The sequence below is a fragment of the Papio anubis genome, chromosome 12 (assembly GCF_008728515.1).
Source record: "Papio anubis isolate 15944 chromosome 12, Panubis1.0, whole genome shotgun sequence".
NCBI classification, from domain to species: domain Eukaryota; kingdom Metazoa; phylum Chordata; class Mammalia; order Primates; family Cercopithecidae; genus Papio; species Papio anubis.
Genome location: NC_044987.1, coordinates 91,111,566 through 91,131,185, shown reverse-complemented (window position 1 = coordinate 91,131,185; position 19,620 = coordinate 91,111,566). Strand labels below are relative to the sequence as shown.

The 19,620-nt window shown below is 39.1% G+C and overlaps 1 protein-coding gene across 2 annotated transcripts in view; it reads right to left on the bottom strand.

Annotated features, from left to right (window-relative positions):
• Positions 1-1,731: 1,731 nt before the first annotated feature.
• Positions 1,732-19,620, bottom strand: part of ELP4 (elongator acetyltransferase complex subunit 4) — a 257,266-nt gene continuing 239,377 nt past the window's right edge. The window contains exon 10 of one of the 2 annotated variants that reach the window (XM_009186370.4): positions 1,732-2,342. In XM_009186370.4, the coding sequence (XP_009184634.1) occupies positions 2,211-2,342 (132 nt within the window). In that variant the 3' untranslated portion in view covers positions 1,732-2,210. The remainder of the gene's footprint in view (positions 2,343-19,620) is intronic. The other variant, XM_003910081.4, reaches the window with a different exon arrangement.

Genomic DNA, 19,620 nt, shown 5'->3' with positions numbered 1-19,620 from the left:
CAGAAGAAAGGAAAACACATTTTCAGAGTGGGTTTTTATCAGAGGAAGACAAAAATATATACCCCTCTTCAGTAGCTTATTTTTACAAAGCCTGCCCAGTGAATTAGAAAAACAGAGCACTTGGATATGATTTTTGGAAGCCGAGGTACTCTTATTATTCAAAATGCACTTTTACTGAGTTTGAAAAGTTTCTTTTATATTGAAAATAAGGGTTCAAATATGTATATTCAATTTTTATAGTATTTATCTATTTGCAAAGCATATATTAACTAGTAATTGGCTGTTAATTTTATAGACATGGTAGCCAGGGAAGTAAATCAATGACCTATTAAGTATTTTGACAAGCAATTTGCATATCTGATGACCTCACATCTCTTTTTCAGAGAGTCATATGCTATGTAATTGTTCCATTGTGTGTTTGTATAAAATGAATCAACATGGTAAGAAAAAGGTTAGAGTTATTAAAATAATAACCTGACTAAAATACTCATTTGAATTTATTCAGAATGTTCATAATGCTTTCAAAGGACATAGCAGAGCTTTTGTGGAGTATCCGCACAACATTATTATCTATGGACTAAATCAATTTTCTGAAGTTGCTTTAAAATTTAAAAGCACCTTGGCTTAATATAAAAGCCCTTTAATTTTAACTGACAGATCAATTCTGAAACTTTATTTTGAAAAGAAAATGGGGAAGAATTTGTGTCTTTAGAATTAAAAGAAATGAAAAAAATAAACCAGACATTCTAAAAAAATAGAATAAGAAACCTGATTTTTAGTACTAATGAAATAGCGGGTGACAAAATAGTTGTCTTTTTGATTTTGATCACAAAAAATAAACTGGTAGTGACAGGATATGATGGAGAGATTTGACATCCTGGCAAATCACTGTCATTGATTCAATTATTCTAATTCTGAATAAAAGCTGTATACAGTATGTGTTTATGCTACAGTGGGTTTTTTTAAGTGACTGACATTCATCATATTGGTTAGACAGTTTTAAAAACCTAGTCTTTGTTTTCTACAATGTTGTCAAGAACAAATAAAGTATAATTTGTGATATATTAAAAGCAAGCTGCTTAAAAATGCTAGTTATAACTGCTTCAAAATATTCGAATACATTTGAAAATGTATTTTGGAAATTCAGTTTCTCCCAATGGATGTTAAACACCTTTTAAAAAAATCAAGACTCTTAAATATGCAAGTTACTTTTTAACTTTCATTTTTTATCTGTTATCTGTCAAAAGCTTTGAGAATATGGAATTATAAATTAAAACACCTAGTGTTTTATATGAAAACTGGTTCAATATGCTATACGCCCCCAAAGACGTATTTATATGGTTAGAAATTTACACACTCAACCGATGTTCATAATTAACAAAAGGTTTATGTGATGCAATGAAAATCTGAGTTAGTTTCATTTTTTCACTTTGTCTCAGACCTGTGTTCTGTAAAATCTCTCAACAAGCTTCAGTATGTTTTTCTCCTGGTATCCTAGCATTAATGTAGCTGTCAGTTTGAATTTCAATCCTGAATGATGCCTGTTGACATAATTTCATAGTACTGACTTCAATTGTTTAGGATTACTAAACTAAAGACCATCCACTTCTTTTTTCTATGTTTCCTATCATTCAAGTTCTTTATATTTAATAACTACTATGGTAGACTAATTATCTTTAATGGAGTCTAAATCCCCAAATATTATTTTGTCTTTATCAATTTAATAACCGATACATAAATGCAAATTTATTTTATATATTAGCAAACACATTTTCATTAAAAAAACTTAGCATTTTTGGTGGCAAGTGACTGTTTCTGAAATAAAGAGAAAATATGTTTTCATATACAATCTTGAATTTCATCATGTTTTGTATGCTACCTGCTGTGACATGCACATTACCATGACACTAAATGCCTTAGTACATGGACACGAATGACCACTGTCAGGCATCTTGAGATTTTTGACATTTTTTGGTGTTTATTTAAAAATAAAATTATTTTCTCTATAGCATGAAGGAAAAATTGAAAAGTATTTCTGCTGTGTTACTTCTGTAAAAAGTTAAAAAATGAGAAATGGTGGCTCCATTTTACAATCCTGTGTTTTTCAAGGAGTGGAGGGTCAAATTGTTAAGAAAAATATTTACATAAGCTATTAGCAATCATAATTAGAGTGTCATAGAATTCTGCATGCAACGGCTAAAGAGGAATCCCTAGAAGTCCAGGTGCTTCTTGCCTCCGGCCATCATGCCACAGCCTGGGCCCAGCCGCTTGGTGGATTCTGCCAGATCCTGTTTGCTTGAGCGGCTCACTGTGTCTGACAAGTCTGGAGGCAAATGCAGTCGCTATAGCAGAAGATTTCAGGAGAAGAAAAAGAGAAGAAAAAAATTAATTTTGCTTTGGCTAGCATACTTCAGAATACAATATTATGCTCTGTTGATTAGCATTTAGTCTTGCATATAAAATTCCTGCTAAAACAATTCTTCAGACTGAATTCCAGTATAATCACCTCCTGTTCCTACTGGATTTTACAAATTACAGCCATTACAGAAACTGTACAGGAACCTTAGTGGAACATTTTCAGTGTCCAAACCAAAATGTATTAAGATCTTTTCTCATGAGGTAGAAGTGAACACATGTAAACACATAAATAACAGCATCGTTGGAAATACCGCATAAATAACGGCAGGTGTCTTTTTTCTTTTTGGCTTTGTTTTGTTTTGCCAGGGCTCCAACATGCAATTTTTAAGGTCAAATGTAGCTTTTCAGCAATTATAGATTCCCATGAATACTTGTTTGTCTTTGTCGATTAGCTGACCTGACGATTCTTTTTCAAGGTTATACTTTCTCTAGGAACTTAAAATTTTCACAGAAATATTGACAACATAAAAAAATGATACCAACCAAAGGGCCAATTTTTTTATATGTTCAGGTAAGTCAGCCGTAGCATCTATTACGGGTCTTGGTAAGTTTGTTTCTATGCATAATGCTGGGTCATGTTTTCAAAAGTACAGCGTTGCTTTGAACACCCTCCCAACCCCCGCCCATCCCAACTGTTTTTCTGCAGATACAGGCTGATTTAAACTTACCACAGCAACTGACCACAACAGAAGTTACTGTAATTACGGAGAAACATCCATATTTCAAAAGAACACTTTTCTGTTTTCAAAAGAATATCAAATTCATTTAACTCTCAGTGCTCCCAGCTTGCAAAATTTATTTCATAAAAATCCAAACTTAAAGGAACATATCTGTTGTGTGAGACACAAAGTGTGTGGGAAGCTAAAGATAAGGCAGCATAGGGCTCCCCACTGATGACTACACAGAGCCTTCTAGAGGAGAACTGACCTGGAGACAACCTAGCTGAAACCCTTCATTTGGAAAACTCCCTTCAATATGGGGGGTGGGGGGGAACAGATGAAAAAGGGGAGAACCATATTTTTTTGGTCAAAATATTGTGGTCCACAAGCATATGCTCCAGTTAGTTTCCTTCTTGAACAAAGGCTTTTTATTGTCATGTAAACACAAGCTGTGTGCATATGATCAAAATATTTTAAAACTAAAAATAATTTATGAAAAAATATTCTTCCTTGATTTCAACCTGCCTGTACTTATTTTTAATACAAATATATCTAGGATAAAAGATACTATTATACAAATGCATGACCAACAAACATGTCAGAAAGGTCAAGGGGGTCAAGAAAAGCTGCAACAGTCATACAATAATATCCATACAGAACTATTCCTTAGTATCCATGGGACCCAGCCTGTCACTTATTAAGTAACTAAATGTCTATTTCTTGAATGATAAAAAAGCACAAATAAAGACATATTTGTTTCTTTGTTTTAAGCAATTCTTTCATTTCTTTATGCTCTAGTTTGTTCCAGGAAAGATTTCAGGCAGAAACAAAGGCAGGAGAGGCTCAGGAATCAGCCAGGCACAGTGGCTCACATCTGGTAATCCCAGAACTTTGGAGAAGCCGAGGCAGACAGATCATGAGGTCAGGAGATGGAGACCATCCTGGCCAACATGGTGAAATCCTGTCTCTACTAAAAATACAAATATTACCTGGGTGTGGTGGTGCGTGCCTGTAATCCCAGCTACCAGGGAGGCTGAGGCAGGAAAATCGCTTGAACCAGGGAGTTGGAGGATGCAGTGAACCAAGATCGCGCCACAGCACTCCAGTCTGGCGACAGAGCAAGACTCTGTCTCAGAAAAAACAAAACAAAACAAAAAAGGCCCAGGAATCCAAAAGGCAAGTGTGGTTCTAAAGTTTGGGGTTACAAATGTCTGTGTAGGGTTAATTCTATCAGTGTCCATGTGAGGAAGCAGGAGGGAAAGAGACCTTTAATTACATGTCTGAGTTTTAATATTTAAGATGTTGTAGTTATTGCTAATGAGCAAAAGAAAAATGACCAGGATACATGCATAATCTGAAGGTTATCTGAAAAAGAAAATTACCATAAAGAAACGTGTATGTATATACTTTTGGTTGGGACCTGACAAATTATGTTAGATAGTGATTAGGCTGTTTGGTAAATCAACTGGAGCCAACAAACATTTAGAATCCACTTGAAGTAAGGCATTCTGAAAGGTTAGGTCAATAAAGTACCTTCCACACTCATTTCCTTACAATCCAGTAACATGAATAAGGCAAACACACAGGTAACCCTCACACTGAACACTCCAAGTTATGTATACAAAAAAGGCAGAGACAAACCAGAAGTCACAGTTGGGGAAGGAAAACATGAAAAAGCTTTATGGGGTTGGCATCTGAGCTGGGTCTGAAGTAATAAACTGGATTCTGACATGAAGAATGGAGATTTGCTTAACAGGAGAACCAATATATCTTTACGATTACATGATGCATTTAGTTAACGGGTCCTACTGCTCTGATAATCTAAATGAGAAAACTTGTGTGGTTTGTTTAGAACAAGCATAATACAATTTATTTCAGGAGCCGACCTATTTGCTTGTGGACTGGCTAAGCATTTTTCTGCCTCTGCTTTTTTAGGCAATGAATGTGAGCCAGTTGGCTGAAAGCCCTTCAGAGCAAAAGTAGCTAAATGTGACATGTGACATGCTTGGAAATCTTTCAGGTTGAATGGCTTTGAAGTAAAGTCAAATATCATTCGTGTGAGACTTCTGAGCATAAAAATTTAGGGGTAATATGATTAACTGCTTTTAACCAAATGCTACATTGTAAAGCTAGTTGTAGATTCATGCCATTTGAAAAAGCCCAAGAATGGCTCTTGGAAATATGTGAATCTATGTGTGATTTTGCCTGCTTTTGTTGATTATTACTTGAATGAGCTTACTACACAATCTAACTTCTCAAGCAGTGGGTTTTGTTTTCTTTCTTTCTGAGCCTCCCCCTGTGCGCCATGTCAGTGCGATGTGAAACAGCGAGGAAGAACGAGAGATCAGGTTCCAGGCTTGCCAGGTGTGTCAGGGATTTTTCCTTTGAGGCTTCCAAAGCATTTACACACTTGACATGTAAATGTTCAGATGCTGCTGTATCCCAGATCTGTCTTCTGAAAAAATATGCTGCAAGATACTCTGCATAGCATGGTGACCTCCTTTAGACTTAAAACTGCAGGGCTATGGGGTATATAAACTTTTAGACATTGAGGTTTCACTGAGTAATGGTTTAAATAAAAATCAGACTACAAAAAAATCGTATTATTCTCAAGCTTGAAAACCAAATCAAGGTATTCATATTTCTCATTTTATACCTGGGATTCTGAAGCAAGGGCCAAAATCAAAACCATATCTTACTTCTTGAGCTGAAATTTTTCCACTTGATTTTCTTTTCTCAGATTCTGGGAGGAAGAGACTGTGTGATGCAGGAGATGGATAGCTGGCTGGCTGGCTGGCTGCCTGCCTGCCCACTTTTTCCATTAATGCCTTGTCTAAAACAATGATTTCTGTGTAGGCAAACGGATCTGGGAAAGGTGTGACAACTTCCATGGTTCCTGCACAGGCCGGGGTGATTTGCTGTAATCCCACTGGATCAATGCTGCAAGGAGGGAAACAGTGAGGCTAGCAAAATACTCTGGCCGATTATGGAGACTCCTGCCAAAAGGCACCCTTAGGCCCATGGGAAGCCCAGGGTCATAATAAGGCAGTAGCAGCAGAAGTGATTTGCTCTGAGGCTCCAAGAGGTACCGAGGAGAGCTGGACTTTGAGATTCTTTCCCCTCTACTTGCCTCTCTGTCTCTTTGCTGGGCTTAGCCACTGTCTATATTTTGTTCCTTCTGAGTCAGAGGCTAAACTGATCCTATAGACACATAGGATTGGAATTCCTGGCTCAACAGTTTCCTTTCTAATTCCTTTTTTCCCAGCCTGCCAGGCCTGTGCTCAGCACTCACAGTTCCCAGACAGAAGGGGCAAGATAATGAATCTAGATTACACCTGGATTTGAGACAAATTGCAGGTAAATACTCATTAAAATAAGTTTAATCAGTTTATATTTTTCACATTTTGCCAAGACCAAACCATTAGGCACTGTTTGTTTTCTGAAAACAATTGATGTAGTACACTTTAACCCTTAGCAGATGACTAAAGATTTATTTTAAACCTTTTAAACATTCCTGACGTTTCCTGAAAAGTCACAATTTGTATTACTCAGGATCACAGAAATAAGCATTAATATCTCAGAATATTCCTAATAGATTTTTTCATTTTTCTTTAAAACATTGCCAATTTAAATGAAAACTTGCCAAGCACGGGGTAGTTGACACCTGTAATCCCTGCATTCTGGGAGGCCGAAGTGGGAGCCTGGGAGTTCAAGACCAGCCTGGGCAATAAAATACAGTGAGACCTCGTCTCTACAAAAAAACCCCTGAAAACCTTAGTAACTATCTTAAAAAACAAACAAACAAACAACAAAAACAAAAACCAGCAACTTATAAATACCTTAGAACACACAGGTTCTACATTGGTCCCTTAACAGAGGTGGCCAGGACTTGCGGGCACTGGACTCAGAAGCAGAGAGTGACAGTTAGATACCTACCTCTGTCATTCACTCTCCATTTGACCTTAGCAGAGTCAGTTCAGCTGGTTAAGCCTCAGTGTGCTCATCTATCATGGGGGAATGATTCTTCCCTCATAAGACTCTTGTCAGAATAAAATGAGATGTGTAAGTGTTTTGTGAACTATCACGTTCTACACTAATTTATTTATAACTTTTCTTGCTCCAAAAAAGGATCTGAGATGGTTCATAAAAATACATATGGTACCAGATAAAAACAAGTGAGTTTATTAGGTCAAGGAAACGAATCTACAAATATAATGAACATATATAAACAATAGCAACAGCATATCAGACTTAGCCACCAGGTCTCAGTCTGCCTGGAATCTGAGTATTTAGTATAACTACTCTCTACTGTGGCTCCTTACAGACATATAAAGGAAAGTGCAATTGCAGTCCCTGCTTCTGAGATTTTAAAAGTCTAAATAATTTCCCTCATACTTTGTAAGGCAGGAGTGAAAATGGGGCATGTAGGATGCCTGGCTTCTGGGCCAGTGTATGGCTGTATTAAGGAGGCAATTTGGGGTCCATTTTATTTTTATTTATTTTTAAAACCTGCATTTTGCACATGTCTTCACTGCTGGCAAAGTAACTAATAAAGGAAATGTCAGAAGATGAAGCTTTCCCACTCGAGTTTTAAAAGCATATCCCCCCTTTATATAATGGGGAGGAAACAAATGCTCAAAAGGCACGCCATCCTATTCCACTGCAGGCTTTCAGCTGTGATGCTCTCACTGCAGGATGATATACTCATGTCTGCCACAGTCTGTATTCTGAACTGCTCCAAGTACTAGGGAATGAATTAAGAGTACAGGCTAAGTAGTTATAATACAGAGACACTCCTACTCCTACCCTCTTCTAAAAATGGCTTATAAAAGGTAGTTTATTTCTTTCCCACTTTACAGTCCAGAAGTAAGCAATTCAGAGTGGGAAGGACTGGTCTGTTATTCTCAACAAGGGGTTCCACTTCTGGCTGCAAGGCTGATGCTCTTCCTAGCTCTTAGTTTGTGAGAAGAAAGGGGCCAAGAAGGCAAGACCTGAAAGTTGGACACATCACTTCCACTCGTGCCCAGAACAAAGACATGGCCACATCTAGCTGCAAGGGAGGCTGGGAAATGTCTAAAAGTGTGTAAAAATGTTTAACAAATCTATTACTATAGAAGGAGGAGTAAACGGATATTGGGAGACAACTAGTGGCATGTCAATTTCCAGAAGGGCCACAACCAAATGATCTCCATCCAGAAGCATTCACTCAGTATGTGAACTATAGCTGATTGCTGGGGGTCCCATTCGTGGTGTCTGACCAACAAATGCATACCTCATGACCCCACTAGTCCAGAGAGTGGGAATAAAAGCAATGTGTTCACAGTCTCCCCTGCTCTATGGATAAACAGAGAATTTCTCCTTCCTTTGTGGAAAGACAGATTTCCTTTCAGGGTCACAAAGAGGAGGATGGAGGGGAGGAGACAGATTATGTTCACCATCATAGTATTGCTATGGTATCTTCACAAGATTTCAGAGTGTTGTTTCAACTTGCAAAAAAAAAAAATCAATGTTATATGCTATTATATAATCATTGTATTTTATATTGTTGTATTTGTATTACTCCATAATTATAAAATATAATTATATTATTATATTATTATAAAGTAATATTACATTGTAATTATTCTACATCTGGTTAGAATTTGCAATGTGGAGGATGCATCTGCTGAATTTTGCATTATTGTCATATATGAATAGGCCAGTGGAAACAATGCCAGAACCAAATATTTGCTCTTTTTGGATTGGCAAGTGTACATTTGGTAGCAGCTGAATATTTCTGGAGCAAATTCTGCTACACATGATTAGGTTTTAGGTTTAAGTTTTTGTTTAAGGCCCAATTCATGCCCAGGGTTTAAGATTAAAATGATTAATCTTAATTGAATTTTAGTGAATGTCATAATCATACTATATCCTTTAGGTGGAAAAATATTCATTGGGTTCTTCCTGATTGATCTGAAAATTAGACAAAATTTCAGCACTGGAACACTGCACATTGGCTGTCCATTGAAAAATGCTCAGGTGTGCAATTATTTTGACCGTCAATTATAACTGACAGTATTGTCTTGCCTCCAAATTCACCTCTCTGAAAGCAGACTGAGAAGAACTCACCTGTCTAAACAAAAGTGTGATTTGTGAAAAGGCATGTGTCTGTGGCAAAGATTGCCAGTTTACTCCCAATATCTATTCTCCTTTTCAGAAAGTACAAGAATTTCTAAATATTAGTGAGGCACACAGCCTCCCAGAACAGAGGTCACAGTTTCCAGCTTCCCTTGCCAATAGAGAGGCTGAGTGACTGTTATAGTCACTTCATCTTGAGCAGAAGTGCTATGGTTAACTTTAGGGTGAGTTCCTTAAAGGGGAGGCAACATCTACTTATCCTTTCCCTTAAAATTGCTATTAGATCTTGGCAAGAGAGCCCCTGCCCTAGGTCCTGATCCACACCTTCTTTGGTCATGCCCCATCCTATGGGGTGAGGAATTACAGGGCAAAAGGAGATGTGCTTCTAGATTCCGTACCCCCTTTTTTTTGTGAGATAGGGTCTCACTCTTTTGCCCAGGCTGATGTACACTGGCACAATCACAGCTCACTGCAGCCTTCCCCTCTCAGGCTAAAGCCACCCACCTGCCTTCTCCCTCCCAACTAGCTGGGACTGCAGATGCATGCCACCAAGTCCAGCTGATTTTTTTTAAAATTTTTATTTATTTATTTTTTTGAGATGGAGTCTCACTCTGTCGTCCAGGCTGGAGTGCAATGGTGCAGTCTCAGCTCACTGCAACCTCCACCTCCCAGGTTCAAGCGATTCTCTTGCCTCAGCCTCCCGAGTAGCTGGGACTACAGGCACATGCTACCATGCCCAGCTAAGTTTTGTATTTTTAGCAGAGATGGGATTTTGCCATGTTGGCCAGGCTGGTCTCCAACTCCTGACCTCATGATCCGCCTGCCTCAGCCTCCCAGAGTGCTGGGATTACAGGCACGAACCACCACGCCCGGCCTTTAAGCTTTTTTGTTGAGATGGGGTCACACTATGTTGTCGAGGCTGGTCTCGAACTCCTGGGATCAAGCAATCTGCCTGCCTTGGCCTCCCAAAGTGCTGGGATTACAGGCATCAGTTACCATGTCCAGCCTGCCCTTCTTTATAGAACATGCTCTGGGTACTCATAACTTCAGAGTTCCCTGTCCAAATGACTACAAAGCCTGCACAGGTCTCTCCCCCAGGTTCATTCCCCAACGGTCGACTGTGTTGTCTATGTGTATAACATGGGGCCCAAGGAGTAGCCAAGAGATGGCTATTTGTGGGGGGTAGAGTTTGGATGTGCAAGCTGGGCATCCACAAACATGTGTAAATGTGCCCTTGTGTGTGGTAAGGGGGCAGTGGTGGGAAGAGAAAGGAGGCATGCTGTAGGCCAATTCTCCTTGTGTTTCCGTGTTCTGGAGTGGAACCCTGATCCTAAGTTTAAACTTGGCCTTTCAGGGAGGTATATGTGTGAAGGAAGGAAGAAAGAACATATTTAATAGTTTGTTGGCTTAATAACTTAAAGTATTTAGGCATATAATAATTATGTGGTCCTTTATTTGCATTCTTGCTCTAGGCTCTTTGAATGTTAGGGATGACTCTAACTTCCCTCTTGCCGCTTGCTGAAATGTGGACTTCAGGGTGGGTGCTAACACAGCCATCCTGGACAACATGGAAGCTATTTGCTGAGGAGGGCATAGCAAAAAGATAGAATGGGTCTAGGCTCTCTTGATACCATCTGGCCACCAGAAGAGTACTGGGTCATCTAACTGGGCTTTATGTGAGAGATACATGAATTTCTACATTACTTAAGCCACTGTGTTTTTGGATCTCTGCAATAACAGCCTAATCTATATTCTGTTTATATAGAATTTGGTACCTGACAAGAGAAGCACTGAAGTTCTACCACTTACCTAAATGTGTGTTGGCTTAGTGGCTGGATGGGCAGTGAGGTCAAGTATTGCAAAGTAGAAAGTTGGTGAGACTTGTTATGCTTGCAGGGCAAATTTCCTCCCTCCTAATCAGTGGCTCTACGTGGAACATTGGAGAAATTCAGAACATTGGTGTGTTGGTAGCTTCTTGCCACTTTAAGCAAATTCATTTAAAAAAGACAGATGAACTCAGGCTACAGTTATAGAATCTGCAAGAATAGATGGAAGGGACTACTTGCAGCCCACAAGCTAAACTGACTAACAATTTGGCAATTGGGGCCCCACAGGGTTGAAAATACCCAACTGTTTCTACACCTGCACTCCAAGGCAGACAGCCTTTGCAGACGTCTGTGCCCCTAAGCCTTCGTTAAATACCTTTGTTAAGTGGCTGGTCAGAAAATGGGAGCCACCTCAGAGAAAAAAGATTAAGGGCATTGCCTTCCCACTCAAGTCTATTATTTTAGATGGCTTCATGGCAGCTACTGGTAAGACGAAGACGAAAGAGTGAGATAAGGGTAGAGAGGTCAGAATGTCAGTCTTTAAAAAAAATTTATTTTGAGACAGAGTCTCACTTTGTTGCCCATGCTGGAGTGCAGTGGCACAATCATGGCTCACTGCAGCCTCAACTTCCTCGGCTCAAGCTATCCTGTCAAAGTCTCCGAGTAGCTGGGACTACAGGCACAAGCTACCATGTCTGGCTAATTTTTGTACTTTTTGTAAAGATAGGGTTTTGCCATGTTGCCCAGGCTGGCCTTGAATTCCTGGGCTCAGCAATCCTCTTGCCTCAGCCTCCTGAGCAGCTGGGATTACAGGTGTGAGCCACCATGCTCCGCCTAAGACTGAAGTCTTACAATGTAACAGTCATGATGAACAAGCGGAATGGGTGCTCAGCATCCATCAGGAAGTATCTTGTCTGCTGGTATGTCTTCCTACACATCAGGGGTTAGGAAGGTGTGCATTAGGTTTATCCAATTAGATGCATTTGCACTAGATTAAAAAAGTGGAGGCCGGGCGTGGTGGCTCAAGCTTGTAATCCCAGCACTTTGCGAGGCCGAGACGGGCAGATCGCAAGGTCAGGAGATCAAGACCATCCTGGCTAACACAGTGAAACCCCGTCTCTACTAAAAAAATACAAAAAACTAGCTGGGCGAGGTGGCGGACACCTGTAGTCCCATCTACTCGGGAGGCTGAGGCAGGAGAATGGCATAAACCCGGGAAGCAGAGCTTGCAGTGAGCTGAGATCCAGTCACTGCACTCCAGCCTGGGTGACAGAGCGAGACTCTGTCTCAAAAAAAAACACAAAAACCGGTGGAACAGAAACAAGTGCTATCTCACTGCTGCTTTACTGTAATTGGCAAGCATTGTTGTGGAGACCATTTATTTTTGTGTTTTGGGATTCTACTGACTAGTCAACAGCTTCATGGGAGTTGAGAGACAGTTGTGGGAGTTGAGAGACAGTTGTGGATGTTGAGGCCAAACCACTGTTTGTGTGTCCAGTTGCTTGCTTCATGGGGGTCAAGAAGAAGTTGTAGTGGTGGCAGTGGGATTTACTAACCCCAAAGGTTCAGACCCACAAGTGTGTGCCTTCAATTAATAGCTCCAGTGGCGGTCTCCCAATTCTTTACCTTGGTACCTGTGCCTGACTATGGTACAGGCGGTGGATTTCCTGGTGGCCAGTTTGATGGCAATATCCTTCAGCCCTTCCAATCATTTCACTGGTTCCCAATTTTCTTCTATAAACTTTCCCTCTGCATAAAATAACTAGGTGGTATCTGTTTCTTACAACTGAATCCTAGAACTATATAAGACAAACTCTTTGGCTGTGATTACTTGCATGTGGAACCAAAGGGAAGCAAACAGACTGCAAATCTTCTAAGTCCTGAGGAAACTGTATTGCCAAAGAAACCACAAGCCTGGTCAAATGCCTATAATTATTCAGGCTCTACAGTAATCCTAGGCCCCCAAACCTGACCTATCAATAACTGGGCCGTGAAAACTGTGGAGCTCCCAAAGGGCATACTCTCCAATGGTGACTTTCTGTAGCCAGGGCTGATAATGGACAAGGAAAAACTTCCTAGAGGGATACGCAGGATGATGGACAAAGGAGTTTCTTCCAGAGAGAACTGGGTGCTACAAACTGGGCTAACGTCCTTGATTGCCCATGCAGATGATTTTTGCAGTTTCTAGACAGTAGGATTCCTCACTCATGCCTGGAGAGGGCATGAGTAAGTGAACTATGGCAGAGATTGATAATATTTTTTCCCCAATATCTACTCTCCCATTTTACTTTAGTAGCAGAACCCTTAAATATAAAACAATTCTGAATAAAAACTTCATTTTCAAACCTCCCTTGCTGTTAGTTGTGGACCATGTGTTCATGTCTGAAACAATGGGAAAAGGGCAGAAGTGAGGTTGCAACTTCAGAGTATTCCAGTGGAATTTGAACTTGGGCAGTCTGGCTTCAGTTTATACTCTGTGTGCCAGAACTTCTCTAAGCACTAGAGGCAAAATAGTGTGAACAAGACAGGCAAGACACCTGCTTTCAGGGAACTCCGAAGATTAGGAGGGACAATGCATAGATGCTTAGATGACTCGAGGAGAGATTGACAACACATAGGAGGGCAAACAAAAAAAAAGAAGATAATTTAGGCCGGGCGCGGTGGCTCACGCCTGTAATTCCAGCACTTTGGGAGGTCGAGGCAGGCCTAAGGCCAGGAGTTTGAGACCAAACTGGCCAATGTGGTGAAACACCGTCTCTACCAAAAATGCAAAAACTATCCGGGCGTCATGGTGCATGCCTGTAATCTCCGCTACTCAGGAGACTGAGGCATGAGAATTGGAGAATCGCTTGAACCCGGGAGGTGGAGGTTGCAGTGAGCTGAGATCCTGCCACTGTATACCAGCATGGGTGACAGAGCAAGACTTAGTCTAAAAAAAAAAAAAAAGAAAAAAAAAAAAGAAGAAAAAATAATTCAGATGGTGAGAGGTGCTTTTAAGGAAACAAAACATGGTGATAGGACGTTGGCTGGGAGTATGACTTCAGTAGGTGAAGGCCTTTCTGGAGAGTATATTTGAGCTAAGACCTAAATTTTGAGAAGGGATTCGTAAGACCCAGAGAAAGAAGTCACAGGGAAAAGGAATAAAATGGAAAAACCCTGAGGTGGGAATAAGTTTGGCATACTCGAAAGGCAGAGAAAAAGTCAGCTTTTCTGGAACAGTCAACGATTAGGGGTGTGGCTATGAGACGTTTGGGGTGGTTTGCAGTCGTCAGGTCTTGTAGAGTTTCTAAAGTGTAGTAAGTGACTTGGATTTAATTCTTAAGGGCAAGGGGTAGCAAGGAAGTGATGTGAAGTGGTATTCTATGAATACCAGGGCCATCTTACCCATATCCTTACAAAGTCATGCATGGACATTTGCAATAATAGAAAAAAAATTGCTGCAAAGATGCACTTTCTAGAAGAGACAGAATTTCCCCAAAGGTGGTATATACTGGCTATTAGATCCTGCTTTCTTCTGATTCTGAAGAAACATTCTAGCTACTAAGTGACTCCCACCTCACCCTCACCCTCCTTCTGTGGGGAGTGGTGGTTCTTAATATCGTGCTGGCCCAATAGAAGATTCCAGGTAGGCACAAGGATTTCACACAAGGAGTTGAGCCTTGTGTGAAATGTCCATGAAAGAGAAACTTTAGCAGTTTCTACTGTTTGTGGGGATGGTTTGCTGAGTTTAATTCTTTGAAAATGTGACTTGGAATCTTTTGGATACATAGCAATAAATATACCACCATCTTTCAATCCCAATGTTCCTTTGTTTCAGACATTTAAGATGTGCGGGAGTTATGTTATTCTCCTCCCTTATTTTATGCATTGACAAAGAACAAACTAGATTATTCCTGGAAAGCTTAAAATGGTCTCCCTCCTTCCCTCCCTCCCTTCCCTTTCTTCTTCTTTTTTTTTTTGACAGGGTCTCACTTTGTCCTGCCTCAATCTCCTGAGTCCTGAGACTACAGGCATGTGCTAACACACTTATTTTTTGTAGAGATGGGGGTCTTACTGTGTTGCCCAGGCTGGTCTCAAACTCCTGGGCTCAAGTAATCCTCCTGCCTTGGCCTCCCAAAGTGTTGAGATTACAGGTGTGAGCCACTATGCTTGGCCTGGTTTTACTTTCTATGCAAACTGAAAGCAGTATCTTTTACTTTTAGTTTCTCCTATTTTTTTTTTGGTAAATTTTATTCCCATCAATGCTCCAACATGAGCAGAACTGAAAAAAGAAGTCATTTAGGTAACAGTTGAATAACACAGCTTGATGTGTTAAACTGTACTTGGATAGTAAAAACACTGTGAAAGATGCCTTCTCCCTGACCAGCCCCCTCTCCCCCAGCAGCAGTATGTCTGGGATAAAGGAATGGGATGGATAAGTCACACATGGTCACTATTCCTGTGATCCTCTGATTGTGCTACATTGCCTAAATCAGTTACTTGATATCTCCCCAAGTGACTCCCTTCTACTCATCTTTCCTTCATTGTGTAGCTGGGTTTCTCACTGGCAACCTTTTTGCTGGTCTCCAACTGCTGCTTAACCCAAGGCTTGTGTGGCTCTGGAACACACAATACAGGCAGGAGCATATAAGCTCCAGAGTGTGTAGAATTTGAATGAAGCTTTAGCAGGGCCAAGTTGAGAGATGCTTGAGATCTAGTGCCTGCTGCTGATATTGCCGTAACTGGAAGAGAACTGGGGTCTTTTTTTGGAGAGACTAGTATTTTAATAGGTTCTTCAAGCCCGCCTTGTCCAGGAAGTCCCTCTCCTACCTGAGATAAGTGAGGAGACATTGAAGGCGCAGTATTTTGGGTACTACCCCTCAGGTGGCTTCAGAATACTAAGATGTTTTAGGAACATATGATGTTTTTAGATCTGAATGTTAAGTTTGAAAAAGTATTTCGGAAATATATTCAAACTACCAATTATATGAGAATTCCTTTTTATCCTCATTTTTCTCTAAAAGTATATCATATGGAAACTACTCTAGAAGTGGCAAAAAGTAACAATATCTTTGTGTTTGTCCACTAGAATTCAAACTAATGTTTGCTTCTTACTATAATCTGAAAGCTCCTACTTAGTAACTGTTAGCAGATAAATGTGTGTGCACACTCGAGGTTGATCCCTAAATCCTAGAGATTTTAAAAACTGTAGCAGATCCACTATCCAATTTAAGGATTGGCAGAGGTCTGACTGATACACAGATTATGGAATAGATAAATTCTAAGATGTGAAAAGTCAGGAATCAGGGAATTTTGAAATCAGACAATTCACCAGATTGCTAAATTACCATGTTAATGTCAGTCCCCTAAATATTAATAACTTTCACATTTGGCAGCTTTCGATGAACACTCCTCTTGGAAATGTGGCAATCATATATATTTGTGTCTAACACATACATGAACGTGTTGATTTCCTTTTGGCTGTACACAAATGAGTCCTCACAGCATAATAGCCAATGTGTTTGCTTGCATAATGCCCCACAGTGTATGTAGAACATTACTCTACAAAGCCCGGAGATGGGGTATGAAGTGCTCGGTGGAAATGGCAATATAAAACATCCTGGCAGCATTAAATCTCCCAACTACTCTCTAGTTACTTTGAGACCCCCACATTTAAGGGTCTGCTAGTTCCTCGGTATGAAGAAAGAATTTTTAATGGGGCCAAATGTAGGTGTTTACAAGGGGGAATTGTTGTTTTTTATTAGGAGCTGCCTTATGTTCAATAGTTGTATTTACTTTGTCAAGCTAGCCAGAATTAGAAAATCCCCATTGCTAGGCAGCCTAGAGTGTCTGCGAAGTATTTCTGGGCATTCAGAACCGAAGCATGTGCTGCCCAAAGGCAGGTTTCATTACAGTGTGTTATTTAGTCCTCTTTCGTCCCTCCCTACCCCCACACCCCCAGATAGGGCTGCTTCTATAACAGGAAATCTTGGTTACTTTATGCTGAAACATATTTACATGACTGAAACAAGACAATTAACACATTTGTAAAGCTTGAGGGATAGGCACACTTTAATGGTTTTTTGAAGCAGGCTGATTTCCTGGAGCTTTTAATCTTATTTTATTTTGTTCTGCATGCATGAACAAGTTCTTCTTTACTATAGGTATTTGACAAAGTCTACCTGGTATGAATGTGAATACAAAGAAAATAACATGAAAATTAATTTTATGTTTTATCTTTGCCAAATTGTTCTTAACTTCTTTCACCAGTTCAATGTATATTGAGGACTATGATATTATTTTTGTCATGTTGTATTAGCTTTTATACAAAGGCATTTAGGTAGTATCTTTTTGGTTTGGGAAAATGAAATGAGGCTTTCTCTCTACCGAGTGTATAAAAGCTTTTCATAATGAATGAAAAGTATCAATTACAGCAGTGATTTTTGTCGCTTTTCATGGACAGATAAGAGGTGCACTCTCCTAGGTAGTGTATATTTCACTTGCTTCAAATTTAAATGAACACACAGGTGATACTAAGTAGTATTATTTGATAAATGCTGTTGTATGTGTTTTGCCTATTTATATATTCAAGTTTAAGTACGTAACATAACAATAATGTCATGAATACTTTAATATCTTTTAATTATGTTGATTAATTGCTAATTAATAGCTTTGGTAAAATTTAGAAAAAAAAATCTTAAGTAGCAGAACCCTCTGAAATGAAAACTCCCGTTTTCCTTTTGATTTCTGAAAGCATGCTAACCTCAAAACCCTCACTCCAACTCTCACTTAAAAGTTTATGGCAAATTTACAAATTACACTGGCTTCACAGAGTCGTTTGATACATCTAGTTCCCCCTTCCACAAACCTCCCTCCTCACCAATTTGAAAAGGAGCTCGGTGAACAGACTGGGCAAAGCAAGAGCCCTCTTTCTACGTGCCTTAGGGTGGTGATGGGGCAGCCAAAGACCAAGCGCTTCAGCTGAGGGATACAGATTAGAGATGAGGACCTAACTCCAAAGAGTAACTCTTTGCTGAAGTGACTTCACAGAGGGAACTAAGCAGTAATTCAATTCAGCCTTAGGTAGAGAGCTTCTCTATGAATAATGGGAAATAAAGTTAAAGAAAATGATGCAAATAACGCAAGAAAAAAATACCGATGATCAGAAAAAAGAAAAACATTTGTGAGTATATAGATAAATGACTATGTCGCTCTTAGGGTCTTTTTTTTGGTTGTTTGGCTTAATCAAAATGCATGTTTCTATAGAAATGTTAACAGGAGCTAAGTTTAATTTCCACTTAAATCTGGTAATTCAGAAGTAATTTCTCATACAGATCATTTTCTATTCTTTAAAAACTAATTTGCTTTTATATGTGGGGGATTTCCCCCCACCACCTAACTTACCCTTGAGCTAATTTTTTTTTTTTTTTTTTTTTTACAAGGAGATCTGAAAGATCCTCAAAATAGAGAAGAGCCAACGACTTCATACACTGAATCAGCTAAATCCTGTCTCACATTTTCACTGTAGCCAGAAGAGCCACTCTGGTCAAGTAGAAACCCAGAAGTTTGCCATCATTTCATCCAGGGTCTGCAGGTATGCAATGGGAATGTTCCTTTTGGCATTTGCAAAATTAATGCTCCAAAATGAAATAGGGGAGGGAAGTGATTTTGTAATTGTTATGCAGGGTTTTTCTCTAAGCTTTATAGATCTAAGTTAAATAAAACATACATATTTTTGCACTTCCTTTAGAGTCCTTTTATATTAAAGCCACATATAAGAATTTCTTGAGATACTCAAAGCAAAAGAAAGCATGATCTTTTACATCAAATGATTTCTAAAGTACAATACTGACAAGTTTTGCAATTTAATAAACGATGAAAAAATGAGTTTTTCCTTTAGAAACATATCAAGTAGTGGCAGTTTTTCTTCTGTTTTTCATTATGATAGCTTATGTGCTAAAGGGATATTAGTTGCTCTAAAATCAGTTTAAGCAAATACATCAAACATTTATCCAATCAAGTATTTGTAAATTACAGAGTATATTACAAACACTTAGTAGTTCTGTTTCTAAATGAAAAATTATAACAGGCATCTTCAATTATGTATTTATTTTCATTATATATTTATTTTCAGGTAACACTAGTATCCATACATGTTTGCATCCTAAATCTATTAACTGTCTTGTATATTTCAACAGTCTATCTTAAATACCTTACTATTTCTCTGTAACTAAATATTAATATTTCACACAAAATGATCATTGATCATGTTGTAAAATCATGAGTCAAAACATCATCTGAAAAGCTCTGAAAAAAATAAAAATGGGAACATGTTTCTTGCTTCCAAACTAGCTAAAACCATTTCCAAACTTATGTCAATTCAAGGGACTCAGTAATATACATACTATATTCCAACACCCTGAAACCATATGTATTTATCGTACACTAATAAAGGTACTACATGGCAAACATGTTAACAGGTAGACATACAACTAGAACTGCAATAAGGACCAGTTTTAGTTACTATTAGTTTGTCAGAAAAATATACTTATTGCCTTTATATTTCCGTGGTTATTTTTTTCTTTTTTATTCAGATATAAAGTATCTCTTTAGGTTGGTTT